Source organism: Ipomoea nil, unplaced genomic scaffold (assembly GCF_001879475.1).
Source record: "Ipomoea nil cultivar Tokyo-kokei standard unplaced genomic scaffold, Asagao_1.1 scaffold3172, whole genome shotgun sequence".
In the NCBI taxonomy this organism is placed as follows: domain Eukaryota; kingdom Viridiplantae; phylum Streptophyta; class Magnoliopsida; order Solanales; family Convolvulaceae; genus Ipomoea; species Ipomoea nil.
In genome coordinates this window covers 3175348-3198228 of record NW_017619600.1, presented here as the reverse complement: position 1 = coordinate 3198228, position 22881 = coordinate 3175348, and the positions used below count along the sequence as shown (strand labels likewise).

At 39.8% G+C, this 22881-nt stretch overlaps 2 protein-coding genes across 2 annotated transcripts; one reads left to right on the top strand and one right to left on the bottom strand.

Moving 5' to 3' along the window:
• The first annotated feature begins 2184 nt into the window (after positions 1-2184).
• LOC109168147 (hydroxymethylglutaryl-CoA synthase-like) lies at positions 2185-6092 on the top strand. The gene is made up of 12 exons (XM_019317195.1): positions 2185-2572; positions 3069-3175; positions 3376-3508; positions 3899-4042; positions 4153-4311; positions 4418-4491; positions 4583-4658; positions 4780-4835; positions 4927-5014; positions 5120-5260; positions 5361-5510; positions 5655-6092. Exons 1-12 carry the CDS (start codon positions 2501-2503, stop codon positions 5850-5852), a joined length of 1398 nt encoding a protein of 465 aa, XP_019172740.1. The 5' UTR covers positions 2185-2500; the 3' UTR covers positions 5853-6092.
• A 6277-nt stretch (positions 6093-12369) lies between these two features.
• LOC109168114 lies at positions 12370-13233 on the bottom strand. Its single transcript, XM_019317159.1, has one exon. The coding sequence runs from the start codon at positions 13231-13233 to the stop codon at positions 12370-12372; it is 864 nt and encodes a 287-aa protein (XP_019172704.1).
• Positions 13234-22881: the final 9648 nt, after the last annotated feature.

Sequence of the window (22881 nt, the reverse complement as noted above, 5' to 3'; positions counted from 1 at the left end):
ATGGACTAACTTGGGTGGATTTGAAAGACAAAAATAGGAATGGAAGTGTTTGTAGTTGTTTGTTTAGCTATTTTAATGACATGAGAATTATAGTGGAATATTCTCATTTCTCTCTGTTTAGCTACTTTCAAAGCAAGGAATCAATCTTCTTTAACTATTTTATAAATAATAAATAAATACTCCGTACAAAGCAAGACATATGTAATTTTTTGGTCTGTGTATATATTTAAGGGAAATTCATTAAGTTTTAAATTAAAATTGGAAACTTAACAATGGCAAAAAATAGTAAAAATATATATTTTTTTTTAACTTTTGTAAGTTGATGGTCAAATTATTATACTCCGTATTAGGTATATAATATGTTAATAAGATTTGGTGGTGATAATACATGAATTTTATTTATAGTATTGATGTTTTTTTCTGTAAATTACTACATTGGAATGTTTCCAAAAAATGGTTCATTTTCATAAATACAACAATATTTATAACTCATTATTTAAAATACTTTACAATAAAAAGTAAAAAGAAAAATTTTAAATACATTTATTATGTGCAAAAATGGAAATGCATAATTTCGCCAATATATTAAATATATTTTTATAATTTCCTTTTATACAGAGTTCGGATTGCACAAATTAGATTTTGACGATAGCTCAATAATAACACTTTTAATTTGGGTCACCATATTATGAGGATATAGTGAACTCGACACTCGATTCCTTATAATCGTTGACACTTTTATTTTTAGTCCCCATGTTAACACTAAGATTACTCATTCAAGTAACCGAAAACATTGTTCCTGACCTTTCTGTATTAACGTAATGACAAAATATAGAGGTGTCAATAACTTACGAATTAAGTTCACACTACCCTCATTATCTATGAATTAAATGTGCCATTTTCTCTATTAAAAAAATTATACAATAAAAAAGACAGAGAATTCTGCATTGTAAGAACTAATTTCACCAGATGTTCCTTGTTTTTTGTGGCAATTTTAAATTTAGTCTGAGACTATCGTTTTTGTAATTTAATATCTTAGACTATTATTTTTAGGTCACTTTTAGTCATTCTCATTACTTTTCCTATTTTTAGTAAGAGCATTTTTGTCTTTTCATATTTTTCTTTTGTTATTTTTCTTGTTTCAACCGGTTTAATTAGTTCAGAACTTTAGGTAACCTCTGATTTTTAGTAACCATATTTTTCAACCGGTTTTTAGTAAAGTCCTAAACCAATTAAACCGGTTGAAACCAGAAAAATAACAAAAGAAAAATATGAAGAACAAAAGTGCCCTTACTAAAAATAGAAAAAGTCATGATAAGGACTAAAAATGTCCAAAAAATAATAGTCTGAGATATTAAATGACAAAAGCGATAGTCGACTAAATTTAGAATTGACACTAAAGACAAAAGACCTCTGGTAGAATTAACTCATTTTTGTAAATATAGTTTACAATTGTGTCAAGATTATTCTACAATTTTTTATTTATTTATTTTTATTTATTTATTTATTTTTTTATCATGAAAGAAGGGTTGACCCATGAAGCCTAAAAGGGCGTGACTCCACCCTGATAGACGGGGATTCTTCGAGGAAACTTCGCGCCGCATTGATTTTTCCATATCGTATCCCAGATATCCGCGGGGCATCCACCAAGAAATTACAACAATATTTATAATTCATTATCTAAAATACTTTACAATAAAAAATAAAAAGAAAAAATTTAAATACATTTATTATGTGTAAAAATGGAAATGCCTAATTCTACATTTTTAGTACTCAATGTTTTTTTTTTTTTTTTTTGCCTTAAAATCCCTTGTACGCCTTGTATTGATGGTTCCTTATTATATCCGATTCATTCTTGAGGTTAATGTGTATGAAATCATACTCAATTCAAACCGATCATAAGCAAACGAGAGACATCGCTGCAAAGAATTAAAAATACAATATTTTAATTAACTAATATTAAAAAAAAACTAATATTCAAGAGAAAAAATAAAAATTTTCCAAGTAATACTAATACCTGAGCCCACATATTTATTGATGTTTTAAAATATTTTCCTTTTAAATTTAAAATAATATCCTAAAGTTGTGATTCTCGACAATAAATAAATACTCCCTAAATGTTAATAAAATAATAAAATAAATAAATAAATAAACAAACAAATTGGGCGTCACGAAGTCTGCATTTGAGGGCTGGAAAGAGGGGAATGGATGGCGAACTCATTCCTTGGCGCTATATATATACATAGCGGGGAGAGCCATCAACTCGCAGTTTCCAATTCACCAACTCACTGAGTGGACTCGCTCTTCTTCTCCTCTGCTCTGCTCTGCTCTCTCCGAATTTCCAGTACTCCATTCTTCCTTTTCTCTCTCCTTCATCGACGTCCTGCCGGCGAGTGTACCGAGGGAGAGGGAAACGTGCGGCCGCTGTCTCATCATCTTCTGTCGTTGTTTCGATCCGTTCGCCGTTCGCCGTTCGGTTGTTGCTTTCTCGGAACCTTAAATGGCGTCTCAGCAGAAGAATGTCGGAATCCTCGCTCTCGAGATTTACTTCCCTCCCACCTGCCTCCAGCAGGTAAAACGATTGCACATACGTATCCGTCTCTGTTTATGTGAACATGCGTATGTGTGTGTGAAGTTCTTTTGTTTTATTAACAGACTAGGCAGGAGGGGTGTGGATAGATGGCGTTTCCAATCTATCATGGTTGAAATGATGCTTAGATAGTTAGATTCTATGCCTTTTGAATTCATGATTATACTCAGGACTTCAGGAGTTCTTTAAAATACTGAATTTTGAAATTTTTGATTGTGCTCTTGATTGTGAGGGATGTTTTCAAAGAGTTAATAATGGCACAGAAATGATAATAAATTTCTGATTTTCTGTATATATTTTCCAAAAATATATTTAAAAAAATTGCTCCAATGAACTTTTTTTAAAATTAATATTAAATTCTCTCCAATATTGAAATTCTTCAACAATTACTAATTTAGCTTAGACTTTTCTGTTTCAGAACTGATTCTATATTGGTCTATAGTTATTAATTACTATGTATTACTATTTTTCAATGTAGGAAGCATTGGAGGCTCATGATGGAGCCAGCAAAGGGAAATACACAATTGGTCTTGGTCAAGATTGCATGGCCTTCTGCAGTGAGGTGGAGGATGTCATATCAATGAGGTATTAGCTCTATTTCTGAACAAATTGGATTCTGTTTGATGGTCAAGCCGCCATGGTAGGGAATTTGCTTGGTTGGGCTATGTTTAGTTAGTTCAATAGCTTTATGACTTTGTGCTGTCTAAAATGGTAGAATAACTTCACTTTTGCAAAATATTGTGTTTATGTGATGTGGTCCAACCTATTCATTTGCTGATCTGCAGTTTGACCGCTGTTACTTCACTTCTTGAGAAGTATGAGGTTGATCCAAAGCTAATTGGTAGACTGGAAGTTGGAAGCGAGACCGTTATAGACAAAAGCAAATCAATCAAGACATTCCTGATGCAAATATTTGAGGTACTGATCCATGTCTCTGTAAAATGCCACTGCATTGACTAATATTAGACCCCATAGTGATGTTGTATGGGTTCTCTCCACAGAAAATTAGTGCTAAATAAACTCAAGTGGTAAAAACTTTAAGAACAAGGTAAAGAGATAGAGCCTAATTTACTGCCTAAACTAGAATAGCCACATAGTAGCAGGCCATCTGGCACGTTAAAGTCATTTTGCAATTAGCCATCTTGCATGCTCTGCCATGCTGTGGGCTGAAATTTCTTATTTTAATCTCCTTACTGTTTCAAAATATTTAGAAGAATCTATTTTAGTGGTTTATCTTTCCTAATTGTTCACTATAATATGTCAACCCCAAATAACTTATCTTGTTTCCTTGATATATGGAACAAACAGAAATGTGGAAACACCGACATTGAAGGTGTTGACTCAACCAATGCATGCTATGGAGGAACAGCCGCATTGCTTAACTGTGTGAATTGGGTTGAAAGCAGTTCATGGGATGGACGCTATGGCCTTGTTGTATGCACTGATAGTGCGGTATGATTATTACTTTGATATGTAATTGGTCATCCTGTATATTGAAAAATCATAATAGAAATAGAAACACTAGAAACGGCATTGGCTTACTGTGAAGAATCTTTTGACAGGTGTATGCTGAGGGGCCTGCTAGGCCAACTGGAGGAGCAGCAGCTATTGCTATGCTTATAGGGCCTGATGCTCCTATTGTTTTTGAGAGCAAGTTGAGGGCTAGTCATATGGCTCATGTCTATGATTTTTACAAGCCTATCCTTGACAGTGAATATCCGGTAATACTTACTTTATCTTTTCTTTCTTCTTGTGGAGATTGGGTGTGGGGGGGCATTGTGGGTTGTGGCATCCATCTAAATTCAATCGCCTTTTTCTTGCTTGCAGGTTGTTGATGGTAAGCTTTCACAAACTTGTTATCTCATGGCCCTTGATTCCTGCTACAAGAACTTGTGCCAAAAGTAAGATGACATTCCAATGAAGTGCATTAGCATCCATGAATATGATAATCAACTCTGTCCTGATTGCTGTTTTCTCTTTTGTATTTTATAGATATGAAACATTGGAGGGCAAACCGTTTTCAGTTGACGAGGCTAGTTATTTCGTATTCCATTCTCCTTACAACAAGGTAATTCATTATACAAGTCATTGAGTCATTAACTAGTTAGGATTTTACCTTTTCCACCTGCTTTCTTTGCAACTGAAGTGAGAGATTACAACTATATGACATACAATGTTATACCCTACAGCTTGTGCAGAAGAGCTTTGCTAGACTGATATTCAATGATGTTGTGAGGAATGCCAGGTGAGATGAATGGATATAGTAATATTGCCATATGAAATGCTTTAAAGGATACAATTTTGGCTCATTTATTTATAATTTTAAAAATTTGCAGCTACATTGATGAAGGAGCCAAGGAAAAGTTGGCACCATTTTCATCTTTAAGTGGTGATGAAAGTTACTCAAACCGTGATCTTGAAAAGGTTACACATCTAAATAATGAATAATCATTCACTATTAACTCCTATAGTTTGCTTATTGACAATGAGGTCAGAACTAACTAGATCGTGAATGATATTCATCAACAGGCATCACAGCAAGTTGCAAAACCACTCTATGATGCAAAGGTGCAGCCAGCAACATTAGTACCCAAACAAATTGGAAACATGTACACAGCATCTCTCTATGCAGCTTTCATCTCGCTTCTCCACAACAAGCATGACACTTTGGTAGATAAAAAAATTACTTCACCTTGTAGTCCTTTTATCTTTACATTTATATCACTGGCATGTTTGTTTTGCTCGGTTCTGAATGACTTTGTTTTTACAGCCTGGGCAACGGGTGATACTGTTCTCATATGGCAGTGGATTGACAGCCACAATGTTTTCCCTCCGCCTTCGGGAGGGTCAGCATCCATTCAGCTTGTCAAACATTGCAGCCGTCTTGAACGTTGCAGGCAAGTTGAAGGCAAGGCACGAGGTACACCCCGAGTTCTCCACTTCCCCCATAGTTTTGTTTTGGACTTCATATTCTAATGCCTATTCTTTAATGGAAATATACACCAAAGTCCTTGCAAATCTTTGTTGCATCAGTCAATTCTGATCAAACGTTTTTCTGGCGCAGTTAACTCCTGAAAAATTCATCGAATTAATGAAAGTAATGGAGCACAGGTACGGTGCAAAGGACTTTGTGACAAGCAAGGATTGCAGCCTCCTAGCTCCGGGAACCTATTATCTCACTGAGGTCGATTCCAAGTACCGGAGATTCTACGCGCAAAAAGCAAAGGATGCAGCCACCACCGCTTTGGCCAACGGCCACTGAGGTGTTGGTAGATGCAGGTTGTTGTAAGGCCATGAAGTTGGCTTGTGGTCTCTTAGTTTGTCAGCAAATAGGAGAAATAACCATTGTGGTGTGAGTTTATTTGGCAGATCAGTTTTATTTCGACAACATTCGTGTACTATGTTTGAAAAGTTCATTGTAGATGATTCAGACTTCATCTATGTACTTGTTATAGTTGAATGATACAAAATTCAATACCAAAAATATAGCTGTTTGGTATCATATTTCTGCTAAATACTCCCTATGAACTATGCAATTTGGCTCGATTTTCCTTTGGTAAGCTATTGAGTTGTAGTTTTGTAAATACAACAACGATAATCGAATAGCTTCATTTCGAATTAATAAAAACATTCAATATGTATACTAAATACTAAAGTTTTTGATAAGAGTATAAAAAGTGGAGTGGATAAAAATGCATATTGAAGATGGGATCAAATTAGGGTGAAACTGTGTGAAAGTGAGCAAGGTGATTAGGTGGGTGATGTATATAGAGAAAATTAAAATTTTAACACAAGATAAAGAGTAGAAAAGTGTAAAATAAGTATAAGACTAATTGCCAAACTATCATGTTCTGTAATGACATCCCGGTTGTTATTCCAAATAGATGGTGTTCGAACTTCAATGGTGGGGACTTAGATTTTTTGGACAGTATTTCAAAAATAAAAAGTATAAGATATATTAAAAAGGGGTTAATAATATACAGTCGGTCCGGTTTAAAATTGAGGTCTCTTGCCTCTTAGTATTTACTTAATTAGGCCATCTGTTTAAAATTTTACTAAATTAAATCCCCTCAATAATCAAACATTACTTAAATAGGTCATCCGTTATCATTTCCGTTTGTGAACCGTCAAACCCAGGGATAAACTTGCCCTTTCTTCCTCTAATTTGGCAGATCAAATATGGACAATAATTTGTGCATGAATTTCACCTTTGTTATTTGATCCTTCTTGGAAATTCTGGTTCTCAAAGTAATCCTTCATGGGACTTCCTCATCAAATAGGGACAATAATTTGGGTATGGATTTCACCTTTGTTATAGTAACTGACACCGAAAATTTAATTTAGGCTTCAAAACTTTTTAAATCAAATAAATGAACGCTACTTTCAAACTAGAACAGTATTTATCGTAGCAATCTAGAAGGGTAGAATTTAACATGCCACAAAAAATAAAACTTTGATATGTAATGAAACCTACAAGCTAAGTTTTTTTGAAACTTTACTTTCAAAGATTTAAAAAACCTACCTAAGGTTTCTTGCATTAAATACAACATCCAATGATTAGTTTCTTATAAAAAAGTTGATGGGATATGTATTTTTAGATCCACTAAAGTACAAGTTCATATAACACAAGATACAAGTGTACAAAGGATAGAAATGATATCTTTTGACAAATGACAAAACATAGTAGAAGAAAGGAAAATATTTGATCAAAAGACAAGAAAATAATTCTCAAGGCAATTCATACCATATTCAAACCCATCCTCTCTCTTAGGCTTGGGAAAAGTTTGATCAGAACTGAATGAATTGTATTGAATTAATTTGATTACAAAGATACATGATACATGATACATGAATATATATATATATATATATATATATATATATATATATATATATATATATATATATATATATATATATATATATATATATATATATATATATATATATAGTGAGGGAATCATATGGAGATTAGGATAGAGAATCATAATCTAACTCAAATACATATTGTCTTAATACTCTCCCTCAAGCACATGGTATACTAGTAACATGTAGCTTGTCTATAAGCAAAGAAAATCTAGGGCCATGCAGAGTTTTAGTAAAAATATCAGCAAGTTGATCTTTGGTTGAAATAAAATTTACTTGAATATCTCCAGAAGCAACTTTGTATCTAACGAAATGATAATTGATCTCCACATGTTTGGTGCGAGCATGGAAAATTGGATTTTCACACATGTATGTAGCACCAAGATTGTCACACCACAACTTAGGGATATGGATATTTGGAACATTGATCTCACGCAGCAATGATAGAATCCAGATTAACTCAGCACAGACATCTGCTAGAGCCTTATACTCAACCTTAGTAGAAGATCTAGCAACAGTTCTTTGTTTCTTACAAACCCAAGATACAAGATTGAACCCAAGAAACACAGCATAACCACTAGTTGACTTACGATCTTCAGGACAGCCAGCCCAATCAGAATCAGAAAATGCATGAAGTTCTCTAGATGCTGACTTCCTTATACGTAGACCATAAGTAATAGTTCCCTTAACATACCTTAGTACACGCTTCAGTTGTTCTCAATGTGAGACTGTAGGAGCATGCATATGTTGACAAAGTTGATTGACTGCAAAGGAAAAGTCAGGCCGTGTGATCGTGAGGTATTGTAGTGCCCCAGCTAAACTGCTGTACAGAGTAGGATCATCATACACATCTGTATTGAAAAGAACATATTTCGAGACATGAATAGGAGTAGCTAGAGATATACAGTTTGTCATACTAGCACGTTTTAGAATATCTGTCATGTATCTTTGCTGAGAAAGCAATATTCCATCAACACAGTTAACTGTTTCAATTCCAAGGAAAAATCTAGGTTCACTAAGATCCCTAATTTTGAATGCAGTGGACAATTTTGATAGTAAAACATTGACTAGATTCTGATCACTCCCCATCACAAGTATATCATCAACATAAACTAACAAATACACAACGTCAAAACCTTGTTAATAATAGAATAATGACACATCTGTCTTTGATGCTTTAAACCCAACGAATAGAAGGAACGTGTGTAGACGATTAAACCAAGCTCTATGAGCTTGTTTTAAGCCATACAAGGACCGTTTCAGCAGACATACATTATTAGGAAACTGTGTATCAATATATCTAGGGGGTTGACGCATATAGACAATTTCTGTTAAGTTACCTTTCAAAAATGCATTATGAACATCCAGTTTTCTAATGACCCAACTAGAGGATAAAGCCAAAGATAAGAGTAACCTCACAGTAGTGGGTTTTACCACCAGGTTGAATATATCAAAGAAATCTTGATCAGGAACCTGATTGAACTCTTTTGCTACTAATCTGGCCTTGTCTCTCTCAATTGAACCATCAACTTTTCTTTTCGTGTGAAACACCCACTTACAACCAATAACATTCATATCTTTGCTAGAAAGAACTTGGCACCATGTCTGATTCTGTAGAAGAGCATTGAACCCTTGATCTGTTGCCTCGATGAGTGAAAACCGATTAACGTAGATTCAAATTCTGAGAAGTTACAAAGATAATAACAGAGATTAGAATCCTATCTAACTACTCCTAGTCAATAGCTATTAGTTATAGGACTAATTCAACTCTAATGTTACATAATAAATAAATGTGAAATATAACATTACTGACACTCCCCCTCAAGCTGAAGGTGGTGTAGACACAACATTAAGCTTGTCGCGGAGAGTAGCAAAGCGTGCAGACGGCAGTGGTTTGGTGAAGACGTCGGCTAACTAATCCTTGGTGGAGATAAAGTTGACTCTGAAATCACCTGAAGTCACCTTGTCTCGTACGAAATGGTAGTCATCTCAACGTGCTTGGTCCGTGCATGAAAGACCGGATTAGCGCACATATATGTGGCGCCCAAATTATCACACCACAAAGTCGCTGGATTCCTAGAATGTAGCCCAAGCTCCTGTAGAAGAGATTCAACCCAAGTAACTTCTGCTGCAACGTCGGCTAAGCCCTTGTACTCGGCCTCGGTGGAAGACCTAGCGACAGTCCGTTGCTTACGAGAGACCCAAGAAATTAAGTTCGTACCAAGGAACACGGCGTAACCACTGGTGGACTTGCGATCTACTGGACACCCAACCCAGTCGGAGTCCGAGTAAGCATGAATATCAGCGGATGGCGAAGCAGACAACCTGAGACCATAGGACTGCGTGCCTTTCACATACCGTAGAACTCGTTTCAGTAAACCCCAATGCTCATCAGTCGGAGTGTGCATGAACTGACAGAGCCTATTAACAGCATACGACAGATCTGGACGCGTGATAGTCAGATACTGTAGAGCCCCGGCTAACCGACGGTACTGAGTAGGATTGTCATACGGGCCAATCGGTAGAGAAATAGCTTGTGTGACAGCAGCCAGAGTGGACAAGGGTTTGCAGTCAGTCATACCCGCACGAGTCAAGATGTCAGCCATGTAACGACGTTGAGAGAGTAGAACACCATCTGTTACTGGTATAGTTTCAATGCCGAGAAAAAAGGTGGGAGTGCCCAAGTCACGTATCTTGAAAGTGGTGGAGAGCTGATTAAGTAGAGAGATTAATAGCTCGGTGTCGTTGCCAAGCATGATTATATCGTCTACATAGACGAGCAGATATACCTGTGACGTGCCTCGCGTGTAGTAAAAAAGGGAGACGTCGGTTTTGGATGCCACAAAACCTGTAGTCAAAAGAAAGTCATGTAACCGCTTAAACCAGGCACGGGGAGCCTGTTTAAGCCCATAAAGGGACCGTTGTAAACGGCAAACATAATCCGGGTGCGTTGGGTCCTCATAACCCGGTGGTTGGCGCATGTAGGCCGTTTCAGCTAGATGCCCATTCAGGAAGGCATTATGGACATCCAGCTGGCGCATAGTCCATCCTTGTGATATAGCAAGGGCAAGTAATATGCGAACCGTCGTGGGTTTAACAACTGGACTGTAGGTTTCAAAAAAGTCCTCACCAGCGACTTGATTGAACCCCTTCGCGACCAAGCGAGCTTTGTAACGCTCTATGGTACCATCGGCCTTCCGTTTGGTGCGGTAGACCCACTTACAGCCCACTACATTCATCCCCGGCTTAGCCGGTGTGAGATACCACGTATTATTATGCAGAAGCGCATTAAATTCCTGATCCATAGCATCCCTCCACTGCGGGTGTGCCACGGCCTGAGTATAACAAGTTGGATCAGTAGAGGCAGTTAGAGCGTGAAAGGGCTCATTTGTGCCTCGTGTCATGCACCGGAGTCGCATCACAAGGGGTTGTGGCGCAGCCCGAGCCCGGCTTTTGGTTTTGCGGCGTGGTGCCACTCCGTTCTCTGGCTCATGTTGTATTGCTAGCGGTGGCACTTGGGTTGCCAGCGGTAGCTCATTAATCGGCTCAACTTGTGATTGTGCGATTATGGGACTGGATGCCCAAGGCACGCCATTCTGAGTGCTTGTGTCCCCACTTTGCTCGCGAGAACCTGTAGCATAAGGAAACACACTCTCATCAAACCTGACGTGACGACAGATAAAGGTCTTTCCAGTTACTGGGTCCATGCATCGGTACCCCCTATAAGACGTAGGATATCCTAAAAAGACACAAGGTGCAGAACGATACTCTATCTTATGGCGATTGTAGGGCCGTAGATAGGGGTAACATCTGCACCCAAACACGCGCAGAAAAGTGTATGGTGGAGTTTTGTTGTAAACAGACTCGTAGGGACTGACATAATTTTTGAGTGCAGACGACGGTAAGCAATTTATGAGATAGGAAGTTGTTTCAAACGCGGCATCCCAGTGTTTGATAGGGACTGAGCTGTGCGCGAGTAGAGCTAACCCGGTTTCGACAATGTGTCTATTCCGGCGCTCTACTCGGCCGTTTTGCTCATGTGTATAGGCACAAGACTGCCTATGCACAATGCCAAGAGACTCGAAGATTGTGTGTAGACGGCGATACTCACCGCCGAGATCAGACTGTATCGACTTGATAGAACGCGAGAATTGGCGTTCTACCATGACACGAAAGGACTCAAATATTTTATAAATGTCTGATTTTAACCGCAAAGGGTAAAACTAGCAAAAACGGGTGTGGTCATCTACAAATAGAACAAAATATCTAAATCCCCCGGCAGAAACAACGGGTGCCGGCCCCCAAATATCAGTATACAGTAAGTCTAGTACATTATTGCTACTAGAAAAAACTCTATCTAGCGGGAATCGAGACGATTTCCCGAGTTGACACGACGAACACAAACGCGGTATACTTGACTTGGATTGAGCGACCGGGCAGTTTTGTAAGACACGATTCTGGGCACGTTCATGCGGATGTCCAAGCCTGCGATGCCAAACGTCAGGTGGCGCACGAGCGGTTATTAACGCAACATGTGACCGAGACATGGGTAACTTGTACAAACCCCCTGTGGTTGGACCCCTAAGGAGCACCGCCTTGGTGTGACAGTCCTTCACAACGAAATGATCATGGTGAAATTCAAAATAAACAAAATTATCAAGTGTGAAGCGATTAACTGATAATAACGGTAATGAAAGTCGGGGGACATGCAAAATGTTATTTAATTTCAGAGTTCTAGACGCAGAGTTTAACACTGGTTATACCCAAACCTGATCCATTGCCCACGCGGAGCACGTCACCGCCGGAATAAGGATCTGATTGCGCCATCATCGTTGGATCGGGCGTAGCATGTGACGACGCCCCGGTGTCCGGGTACCACGCGTCTGCCACGACTGCCGTCTCATCACCGGGAACTACCGCATGGGCCTGCGGTTGCGGAGCGCCGGAGTACCGTTTATAGCAGTGAAGCGCGGTGTGGCCATGTGAGCGGCAGATTTGGCATCTCGACCACCACCGCCTCGGCCTCTGCCTTGTCCGCCACGGCCTCTGCCCCGTCCTCGCCATTGCTGCCCGGAACCAGCATTCCTAGGACCGCCACCTGCGGCCTGGTTCTGCGCGTAACCACGTCGAGCCACCAAGGCCGTGTGGCCGGATGAAGCGCCGGCAGTGGAGAACTCATCCGCCCAAATGAATTCCTGGGCTTGGAGATAGTCCGAGAGCTGGGGAATCGACACCGGTGTGCCGGATGCCGTGAGGGATGAAGCCATCGACCGGAATTCTGGCCGGAGACCTCGGAAAACCCAGAGGTTTTGTTCGTCAAGCGAGACCGGACGGCCGGCCAACGCTAGATCCTCCACTAACAGCTGCGCACGGCCGAGATACTCGGCGGGAGTGCTGTCACCTTGCCTGAGTGATTGGAATTGAGCCAGCAAATTGAGGCATCTCGCCCTAGTCGAGGAACCCAGTGCCGCCGTGATCGAAGACCACACCTCATGCGACGTTGTACGGCCGACGGCGAGGTAGAGTACCTCGTCCGCCATTGACGACACGAGCAGGGACAGTATGCTCTGGTCCTGCTGTATCCATAGACCGTGAGCCGGGTTCGAGGTGGTGGTGGTTGTTGTGGCGCTGGAGGCAGCTTCACCGGAGGCCGGAGACTTAAGCGTGGCGGGTGGACAAGGTGTATCGCCGGTGACATACCCCAGGAGGCCTTGTCCACGGAGGAATGGTACAAGTTGGGTACGCCAGAAGAGAAAGTTTTTCGTGGTTAATTTCATTGAGATAAAGTGGTGAGGCGAATTAAGGGTGTTTGGGGTGGTGGAAGGTGGCGGAGTACCTGCGGTCACCGTTCACTCACTCGAGTTTGTCGACATAATTTTGGGAGAGAGAAAACAAAGGTTCACCTAGCTTGCTGATACCAGATGAGTGAAAACCGATTAACGTAGATTCAAATTCTGAGAAGTTACAAAGATAATAACAGAGATTAGAATCCTATCTAACTACTCCTAGTCAATAGCTATTAGTTATAGGACTAATTCAACTCTAATGTTACATAATAAATAAATGTGAAATATAACATTACTGACAGCCTCACACCACTCAGGATACTTAATTGCTTGTGTTTAACAAGTGGGCTCAGTAGGACAAACCTGTGCAGTTAGGACCGCAGGCGAAGCTTGAGACCGACTCCTAGTGGTCATGTCATGAGTCTGTGTGGTTGGCTTTGTAGAGCGGCCACGTGCCCATGTAGTAGCTGCCACAGGAGTAGTCGAAACCTGTTGTACAGAGTCCATAGGTACAGCTAACGTGTCATGACAGAGCTGCAAAATGGATTCAGCCCAAGGATGAGCCTATGGAACTAGAGTGCACAACAGTCTTAGTAGCAAAGGGAAAAACTGCCTCATCAAACCGTACATGCCTGCAAATATATATCTTATTAGTCTGTAAGTCCATGCACATATACTCCCACAAAGAGTCAGGATAACCTAAGAAGACACAAGGAGAGGATCTGTAGCACATTTATGACAATTGTAAAGTCTTAGGTGAGGATAGCATAGACAACCAAAGACACGAAGAAAAGAATAAGAATGAGAAGATTTATCCAGCATAAGATGAGGACTGGAATTCTTCAAGACACTGGATAGCATTCTGTTTATCAAATCGACAGTAGTTTAAAAGGCAAAATCCCAAAACCTAGATGGAACAGAGGCATGAGCCAAGAGAGTTAATTCAGTTTCAACAATATGCCTATGTTTTTTTTCAACACAACCATTCTGTTCATGAGTATAAGCACACGATTGTCTATGATTAATACCTAATTGCATAAACAAAGAATGTAACTTTTTATACTCAGCACCCAAATCAGATTGTATAGCTTTTATTTTACGAGAAAAGGAACGCTCAACCATGACACGGAAACGCTCAAAAATATCATATAGATCATATTGTAAGCGCATTGGAAAAAACCAGGTAAAACGAAAGTGGTTATCCATAAATATAACAAAGTAACGATGTCCACTAGATGAAAGAATTGGAGCAGGACCCCAAATAATAGTGTAAACTAAATCAAGAATGCCAGAACTAGGGGACTCAACACGTTGCAAGGGAAAACGCACAGATTTTCCCAACTGGCATCCAGAACATAACAGAGTATCACTAAGAGACTTACTAGACCCACTTACGCTTCTCATATGGTGTACCCTGGTTTGATGCGATCGGCTGCTGCGAAGTGGATGTCTTCCGATGCTTCCACTGCTTCCGCTTGTAATTCTCTGCCTCTCCAGAATGTGGGCGGAATTTGATAACTGTCATGCCCTTCTATTGACGAAGCTTATTAAGGGTGTAGAGGTTAGCATAACAATAATATACATAGTACGGATATGCAAGATTGAATGCGTTAGTCCACTGATCTGGTGCTCCATAATGTCACGAATTCATAGTTTTTTTAAAAATAAAAATAAAAATTCTATAGATAGTAATATTAATTCGTGAACCCTACCTAACTGATACCAGATGAGAACTGAATGAATTGTATTGAATTAACTTGATTACAAAAATACTGGATATAGGAATATATATAATGAGAAAATCACAGGGAGACTAGGATAGAGAGTCATAATCTAACTCAAATGTATATAGTAAGGGCTCCAAGGGCCATGACCGTATTCGCAATCTTCTTGGCTCGATTTCTTGTCACAGGATAATTGGAGATTTGTAGCTCTTCAATAAGTATATTATGGTTATGTTTGATAACATAGTTAGCTTATCACTAAATTTTGGCTTATTTGATCACTATTAGCTGTTTGACTTGATTAAATAATCAACATGAGTGTTTGATTAATTAGCTTTTGTAATAACTTATTGCTTCCAGGGCGGGTTTTTAGATTTTTGTGGCCCTGTTCGGGTAAATAAATAAGACCCTACCAAAATTAAAATCTATAAAACTAATACCGTAATTTTATTATCTAAATATATAACAAAAAAAATTTATCTGTGCATCGCACGCACACTGCACAGATAATTGGGCAATTATTTGCTCGAATTCAAACAAGGATAAAACAAAAAAACATAATCAATTGCACTATATAATATTTGTTTTATAATTTAAAGATTATAACAAATCGTTTCCGTTCAACGCACAAGTAAAAATAGACATATTATGGAATAATAATAATGTGCACAAGTTTTGAACCTTAGACCTCAAAGTTAAAATATAATAAATACATGTTCCTACCATTTCTTTATAAAGCCTTTTAAATTTAATTAAAAATTTTTAATTTTTATTTCTAAACTAACTAGATAAAAATAAAATATTGAACTTCTAAAATTTGGGGCCCCTCTAAAATTTGGGGCCCTGTGCGGTAGCCCAGCTTGCACAGCCCAAAATCCGGGCCTGATTGCTTCAAAATGCTAAAATTCAAAAAGTTGTTCAAGCAGTTTTTTTCGATCAATTTTTTGAGAATGTCATTTTGCATTTACCAAACACTTTTCTACAATAAGCTAATGTTATTAACAAGTAAAACCTACTAACTGACGGGCATATTTTACACTCATATTTTAGGTACATCTTTATAATAATTTTGCATTAATTATTTAATATTATTTAATAATTTGTTCTTTTTAGAATTTAACAATTAATGAACTAAATATTGTACTAAATATATATATATATATATATATATATATATATATATATATATATATATATATATATATTATATTATATTATATTATATATTATATATTATATATATTTAGTATACTAAATATATATAATATATAATATATAATATAATATATATATATATATATATATATATATATATATATATATATATTTATTTATATATTATATTATATATTATATATTATATATATTTAGTATACTAAATATATATAATATATAATATATAATATATATATATATATATATATATATATATATATATATATATATATATATATATATTATAAATGTAAGTTATGTTGTGGTCCAATCCATCGCAATTGAATTTATTAATCCTAACATTTTATCTCTTTCTTTCCTTTTGAATAGGTAAGCAGCACAACTAACAGAAGAAATCACACATGCCACAAAAATAGGAGAATAAGTGGTAGAGGTTCATTAGGTTTAATTTAGAAAGTGTATAGATAGTATAAGTGTTTTATTGTAAAATGTTCATTCTTCCCCTCTCGATTATTCTTTAAAGTTGTTACCAATGTCCATTCGTGGCTAATTTCTTCTAGCTTGGCTTAGTGAATTGATGCCCCGGAATTGATTATGCTGTAAGATTATTTATTTATTTTTATTATATATGTTTCTATGCATTTGAGTATTAAATATTCTGCCTAAAATTATTTGAATAGTTGTATCATTTAATTGCTAGGGAGGCCTACTAGTTATTTATTTGATATAATTATTTGCTATATTAGATAATGTTGTGCTACAAATTATTCTAATATTCAGTAGCAACTGAGGTTAATTATTGACGACTTAGTGATAATTGGTCTCGGGTAGAATATTTTCCTAAATTAAATGCAACCGCTTGTGCTTGTGTTATTTAGTTTGTCGGTTTTCCTAGTTCCTATTGCTGCTATTAAATTAAATCTATAGCGTTTGTCTTAGATTATTTAGTAGTTAGGGGTAATTAAACCGCTTGTGCTTTATTTACCTACAACTAAGGGAAAACAGAAACGAGATAATTTCACGACAAATATTCAATTGCATATTAATTACTTTATTAATCAATGATCAGTGTTGAATTCCGGTGGTGGATCTTTACTAACCAAGGTTTCTTATTATAAGTGTTTTCGATATATTATTTTCACTGTTTATTCGTTCGATTAAATTTCTCGTTTATTTAATTTCTCTTTTATTTAATATTTATTCTCGATATATTCCAAACCCCCCATTATTTCCTTGAGCACAAAAGTTAAACTAGTTACTCCTCGTGGGATCGATCCTTACTCCCGCTACTACGTTTGTAAGATTTTAATTTGGAAGCCTACGACAACTCACCACTAACCCAAGCAGCTAACAACTATTTACCAAACACCCCCTATTTAGTTTCTTATTCACATTATATTTCCAAAAGAAGGTTGAATGTAATAAATTACTTAACGCTAAAATATTTAATATCGATCACCTCTGCCTCGCTAGTTATTTAACTATGAAAAGATTTCTTGACTTATTTTTCTATCTAATGTCTCTTCACTTACTCGTTTGAACTCAAATTTTGTTACTTTACCTTCCAATTTTGAAGTCTGCACACAATCAAAATCATGCAAATTTGATACACAATCCAATCCATACTACTATTCCATATAGTTAAAACTTAAAAACATAAATGGCTAAAGTGTTATCCCGCACCATGAATCATTCCTGATTATTCATGCCGCACCACTATCTTTAATAAGTGATATTTAGAGCCATAAACCATAATTTTTTTTTCGTCTAGAACTTCCTACAGGTTCCCTACAAGTTACCGGTAATAATATTGCTGACATGGAATTTTTTATTAGTTTTTTTTTTTTTGTATTTTTCTTCTTTTGCCTTCGTATTTTTTTTTTTTTTTTTTTTTTACATTTTTTTACTTTTTTCCTAAACATATAGGTCTGCTCTGCGTTTTTCGCTTCTCGTTTCTCCGATCAAGCCTGTGCTATATAGGTATGCTCTGCGGAGTTTGGTATCGGAGAAACGAGAAGCAAAAAACTCAGACATGCCTATACGTTTAGGAAAAAAGAAATATACTAAAAAATTATAATACAAAGGCGAAAGAAGAAAAATGCCAAAAAAAACTAATAAAAAATTCCATGGCAGCAATATTATTACCAGTAACATGTAGGAAACCTATAATAAGTTCTAGACGAAAAAAAATTATGCTTTATGGCTCTAAATATCACTTATTAAAGATCATGGTGTAGCATGAATAATCAAGAATGGTTCATGGTGTGCGATAGGTTATACACCCGGTCGAACTTTGACTGCTGACCTACTCTTACTTTATCCCGAGCGAGGCCGAACGGTTCGAGCGTCATCTTTGTTTCCTGACCGACATCCTCCTCGACCGCTATTTTACCTGAACTCTGCCCAGCCGCACGGGACCTCAGTCGGATTTAGTTACTAGGAAGTCTTGTACCGACTTCTTGTATCTGTAAATTTTGATGGATGACTGTAATTGTAATATTTCTACTTACCCGTAGCACAGATTTCGCGCACTCGTCGGTCGTCGTTCACAGCTGCAGTTCAACCCGGTCATAGCCGGTGAGGGCTCGAGCCCGCAACACGACCGCAATGTCGCTTAAACTTTAAGTGTCGGTCATTGCCGATGAGGGTACAAGCCCGAGAACGACCACAATGTCGCTTAAACTTTTAGTCCTGATCATCACCGATGAGGGTGCGAGCCCGACGACCGCAATGTCGCATAACTTTTGTGGCTCAAAGACCCGACTGGACGAGGATCCAAACGGTCTTGTGCCACCCGGGGGACGAGGTTCTCCCGGAGTGCAGGTCAACAACCCAATCCCGCGTCGAACAAGGGTCCACCCGGCTTTTGGGTAAACCGTCGTTCGCTGCAGCAATAGAGCCATGCAGATTCAAGAGTTTCATAAAGATATTGGTCAACCGGTCTTCCCAACTTGAGATCACGTCTCGACACTGGGGTAGTCCGGTGAAGTTGGCCCCTGCACCATCAGCTGGCTTGAGATTACCTCACGGGTCTAGAAATTAGGTCATTAACAAAGTCGGCTCGATCAGATCAGCCGACTGCTTACACCATGTCCCGGTCTAGTAAAATCGGGTGGCTACGGACACTCCCTAGAGATCACGCCTGCCGTAACAATAGCACGACCGCCGTAACTTAGGGAGTGGGGGGCTGGCAATGGCCCTAGGCGCTAGCTAAGGCCTCGGCCTATCCTAGAACACCCCTACGAACAAAACTATCGTTCGGCTTAATTCAGAACACCCCTAAGGTCGGAGTTAAAGGACAAACGAGCGCAAAAGCTCGAACTGAGCGTTATGCCTTAAAAGTAGAAAAGGAAAGTGAAAGTAAGGAAGCAAACTAGATAACTGAATCTGGGCTTCCTCATTAGATTAATTAGAATAAGCGCTCGGCACAAAGGGGCCGAGCTCCCTCAAGGAGAATAAGTGTTTGGCCAGACAAAAACATTTACAAATGCCCCCCAAAAAAGAAAAACTACCAGGTCGCGCCTTAGGTACCCGTCCCTTCTTCACCCTGTTGCTCGGGTTTTTTCTGTTTGGGCTTCTCCTTCTCAGATAAGGTGGTTGGGTCAGAAGGTGATGGCTCGGAATACGGTGCTGGCCCTAGGTCGGGAACTTCGTCGGGGATGTTGGCCAAGACGATTTGCTAATCGTCGCCTTCGAAAACCTCCTCCATGATGGTCTCCGTTTCCCTCCGCATATCACGTTGGCCAGAGGCATAGGCCTAGTTGCCTAAAGCCCAAACCAAATCTTCTCCGAGTTTCTTTTTCAAAAAGGATCGGGAAAAGCGCTCGGCCGACGCTTGGTCACGGTAGAGGAACGTGGCTAAGCCATCCATATTCCCAAGCCGAGTCTTCATCTCCTCGGCCTCATTGCTGGCAACCCGAGCTTCCTTTTCAGCAGCCGATCGACCCTTATTGGCGGCCCGAAGATCTTTCCTCAGCTTCTCATTCTCTTGCTCGTGACGAGCGATCGTTTGCTTCAGCGCTTTCGTCTCATTAGCCACTTTGGCTCGGAAGTGGGGCCCGGTGAATACGCGGGTCAGTTGTAAAACAAAACAAGGAGGTCACATGAGTGCGTTAAGTTGAATTAAAAACATTAAGTTAAAACAGGACATACCTGAATCAGGTCCTGAGCGCCCCGCTCTGCCATTTGATCGGGGGTCCAACCTACCGTATCATCCTTGTCTGGGAGAATGGAGTTGATCTTTGCAACTAGCGAGGAGGGCGGTTCCCTTAATGTTAAGGCGGTGATAAGAGGCGTCGCGGTCGGAGGGCCGGGACGTTTTTGCCGTTTTAGGGGCACGACCTCTTCTGTGTCCCCGCTGATGGCCTTTTCTTTGCCCCTTTTGCTCGGCGCCCGAATGGTTTGCAGATCGGTTGTTTGACTGATAGGGGGAGTGTCGCCCACGTTGAAGAGGCCGCAAGAGGAAGACCGGCGGGAACGGTCGGGTCAGGAGGAGTGAGCTCAGAGGCGGTCGATGCGCTGGGGCCTTCACGCCTAGCGAGGCTTTGGATCGAGGGGCCCGAGCGGCCCTAGAGGGAGCGGTCGAAAAACCACGGATCAGCACCATATCTACAAAAAAACCGGCAAAGAAATGTTAGTCATGGCAAAATTAGAATGGCGAAATCTTTAAAGGTGGATGAGAACCTTCTCCACTCGGATCACTCAGGCCAGGTGGGGGTGGAGCCACAACGATCGTAATCACGACTGGTTGTGGCGTGTACTTATCCTTCAGGACGTAGCGCGGCGGAGGAAGTCAAGCCTCGGTATACGCTTGTTTCGAGTGGAAGAACATGTACTCATGGTACTCGTTCGAAATCCGCGATGTAGCTTCTTTAAGGGCACGAGTTGCCAGTGGCTGAACGTTTTCCTTGAAATGCGTCGACCAGGTCTGATCGACCGGTAGTATCCAAGGATACTCGACTGAGAAGATTATGTTCTTCCACCCCTTATTATTGCCTAGAAGGTTGAGAATCGAACAGAGATAGTCCCGTGATTGGGCCATTAGAAACCCACCATCGTAAGTTGCCGCGAGTGGCTCGACGACGTAAATGTAATTGAACAGCTCCATGGTGCACGGGGCATTGTGCCGAGCGCAAATTTGAAGAAAACATGAGATGATGCGATGGGTGTTGGGGTAGATTTAGCACGAAAGGACGCGGTAATAACCTAGAAAGGCTGTTAGGAAAGGTGAAAACGGGAATGTTATCGGCGCTTTATCCCTCCGAGCGACCTTCGAGTATCAAAATTCACTCGGCCGCTCAGGAGGGCGAATATCTTGGCCACCTCCTTTGTGGTCAGCAGGAACTTTTGCCGATCCACCGTCTCACTATTTAAGAAGATCATCTTAGGACCCTCTTCTGGGTTGCTCTGAGACCCTTCGGTGCCTCTTCCGGTTAGGGCACCTACGGACCGAGGGGACAGGTGGGGATTGGGCTAAACCAAGGGTGCGGGTTGGAGTTTCCCGATTGTTTTCTTCCGGGGATCCTTCTTCACGCCCTGAGGTTTCAGCTTCGTCGTTCCTAGGAGCTGGTTGTTGAGTCTCGACCGTCGCCTCAGAAAATTCTTCGACCATCGTCTGGTCGATGTCGGTCTCGACCCTATCATCGTAGTCCGCCTTGGAGACGTTTTGGCTATCTGAGATCGACATCGTTCCCTTTCACAGAGGATAGGAGGACGTTTCAGAGGGAGGGCTCGAGTTAAAAACCCGCATGCTAAAAGCTAGAGCGAACGAATTAAATAAATTTGTGCGAGTGTAAAATATAAGAGAAAGAAAAGGCTTACCGATCGCTTATACTTGGAAACTTGAGGAGTAGTTGAAAAGGCTTGCGTAAATATTGCTCGGGAGTGTTCGACCGATTTTTACAGCAGAGGAAGCGTGGCCAAGGCCTTCACAAAGGCCCTATTTATAGAGGATTTTAGGCGGGAAAAATATCTCTCCTTTTCGAGAAGTCCGGTTCGAATCCCAAGGCCACCAGGGCGTGACACGTGCCCACAGAAGCCTCTAGGCTTACCGAGTGGTCAGAACATCCCGGGTGTCTATGAACTCCAGCTCGAGCCTTTTCTCTGTGGCCCCTCGAAATGGACCCGAGCTGGGGGAGGGGGGGGGGGGGGGGCTGCTCTTGATAGGTTATACACCCGATCGGACTTTGACCGCTGACCTACTCTTACTTTATCCCGAGCGAAGCCGAACGGTTCGAGCGTCATCTTTGTTTCCCGACCGACATCCTCCCCGACCACTATTCTACCCGAACTTTGCCCAGCCGCACGGGACCTCAACCCCGTGTAACCCTACGTGTCGTCACTAGGTGTTGCGGGGGGTTTGGTGCGCATACAGACACGTACACACCACGTGGTCGCCATGCCGGTAACCCGGACTGTGTTCCCCACCTCTTCGTCTATAAATACTCGCATTTATTACAGTAAGGAGACTTTTTGACCAATTCTAGAACCAGCATCTACTCAAGAGGCTTTCGACCGCCAACCAGTCGAACGCTGAACTAGGGCGATCGATTTAGCTACTAGTCCATGTGTATTAGTACTATCAGTGCGAGATGACACTTTAGCCAACATAAATAGCTCACTTCAATAATACAAAAAATTCCTTTAAAAACAGGAAAACATTCTAAATCTTTTTAAAAAGTAAAAAAGCAAAAAACAAAAACACTATTCAAAATAAACAATGATCCCGCATAAGTAGACA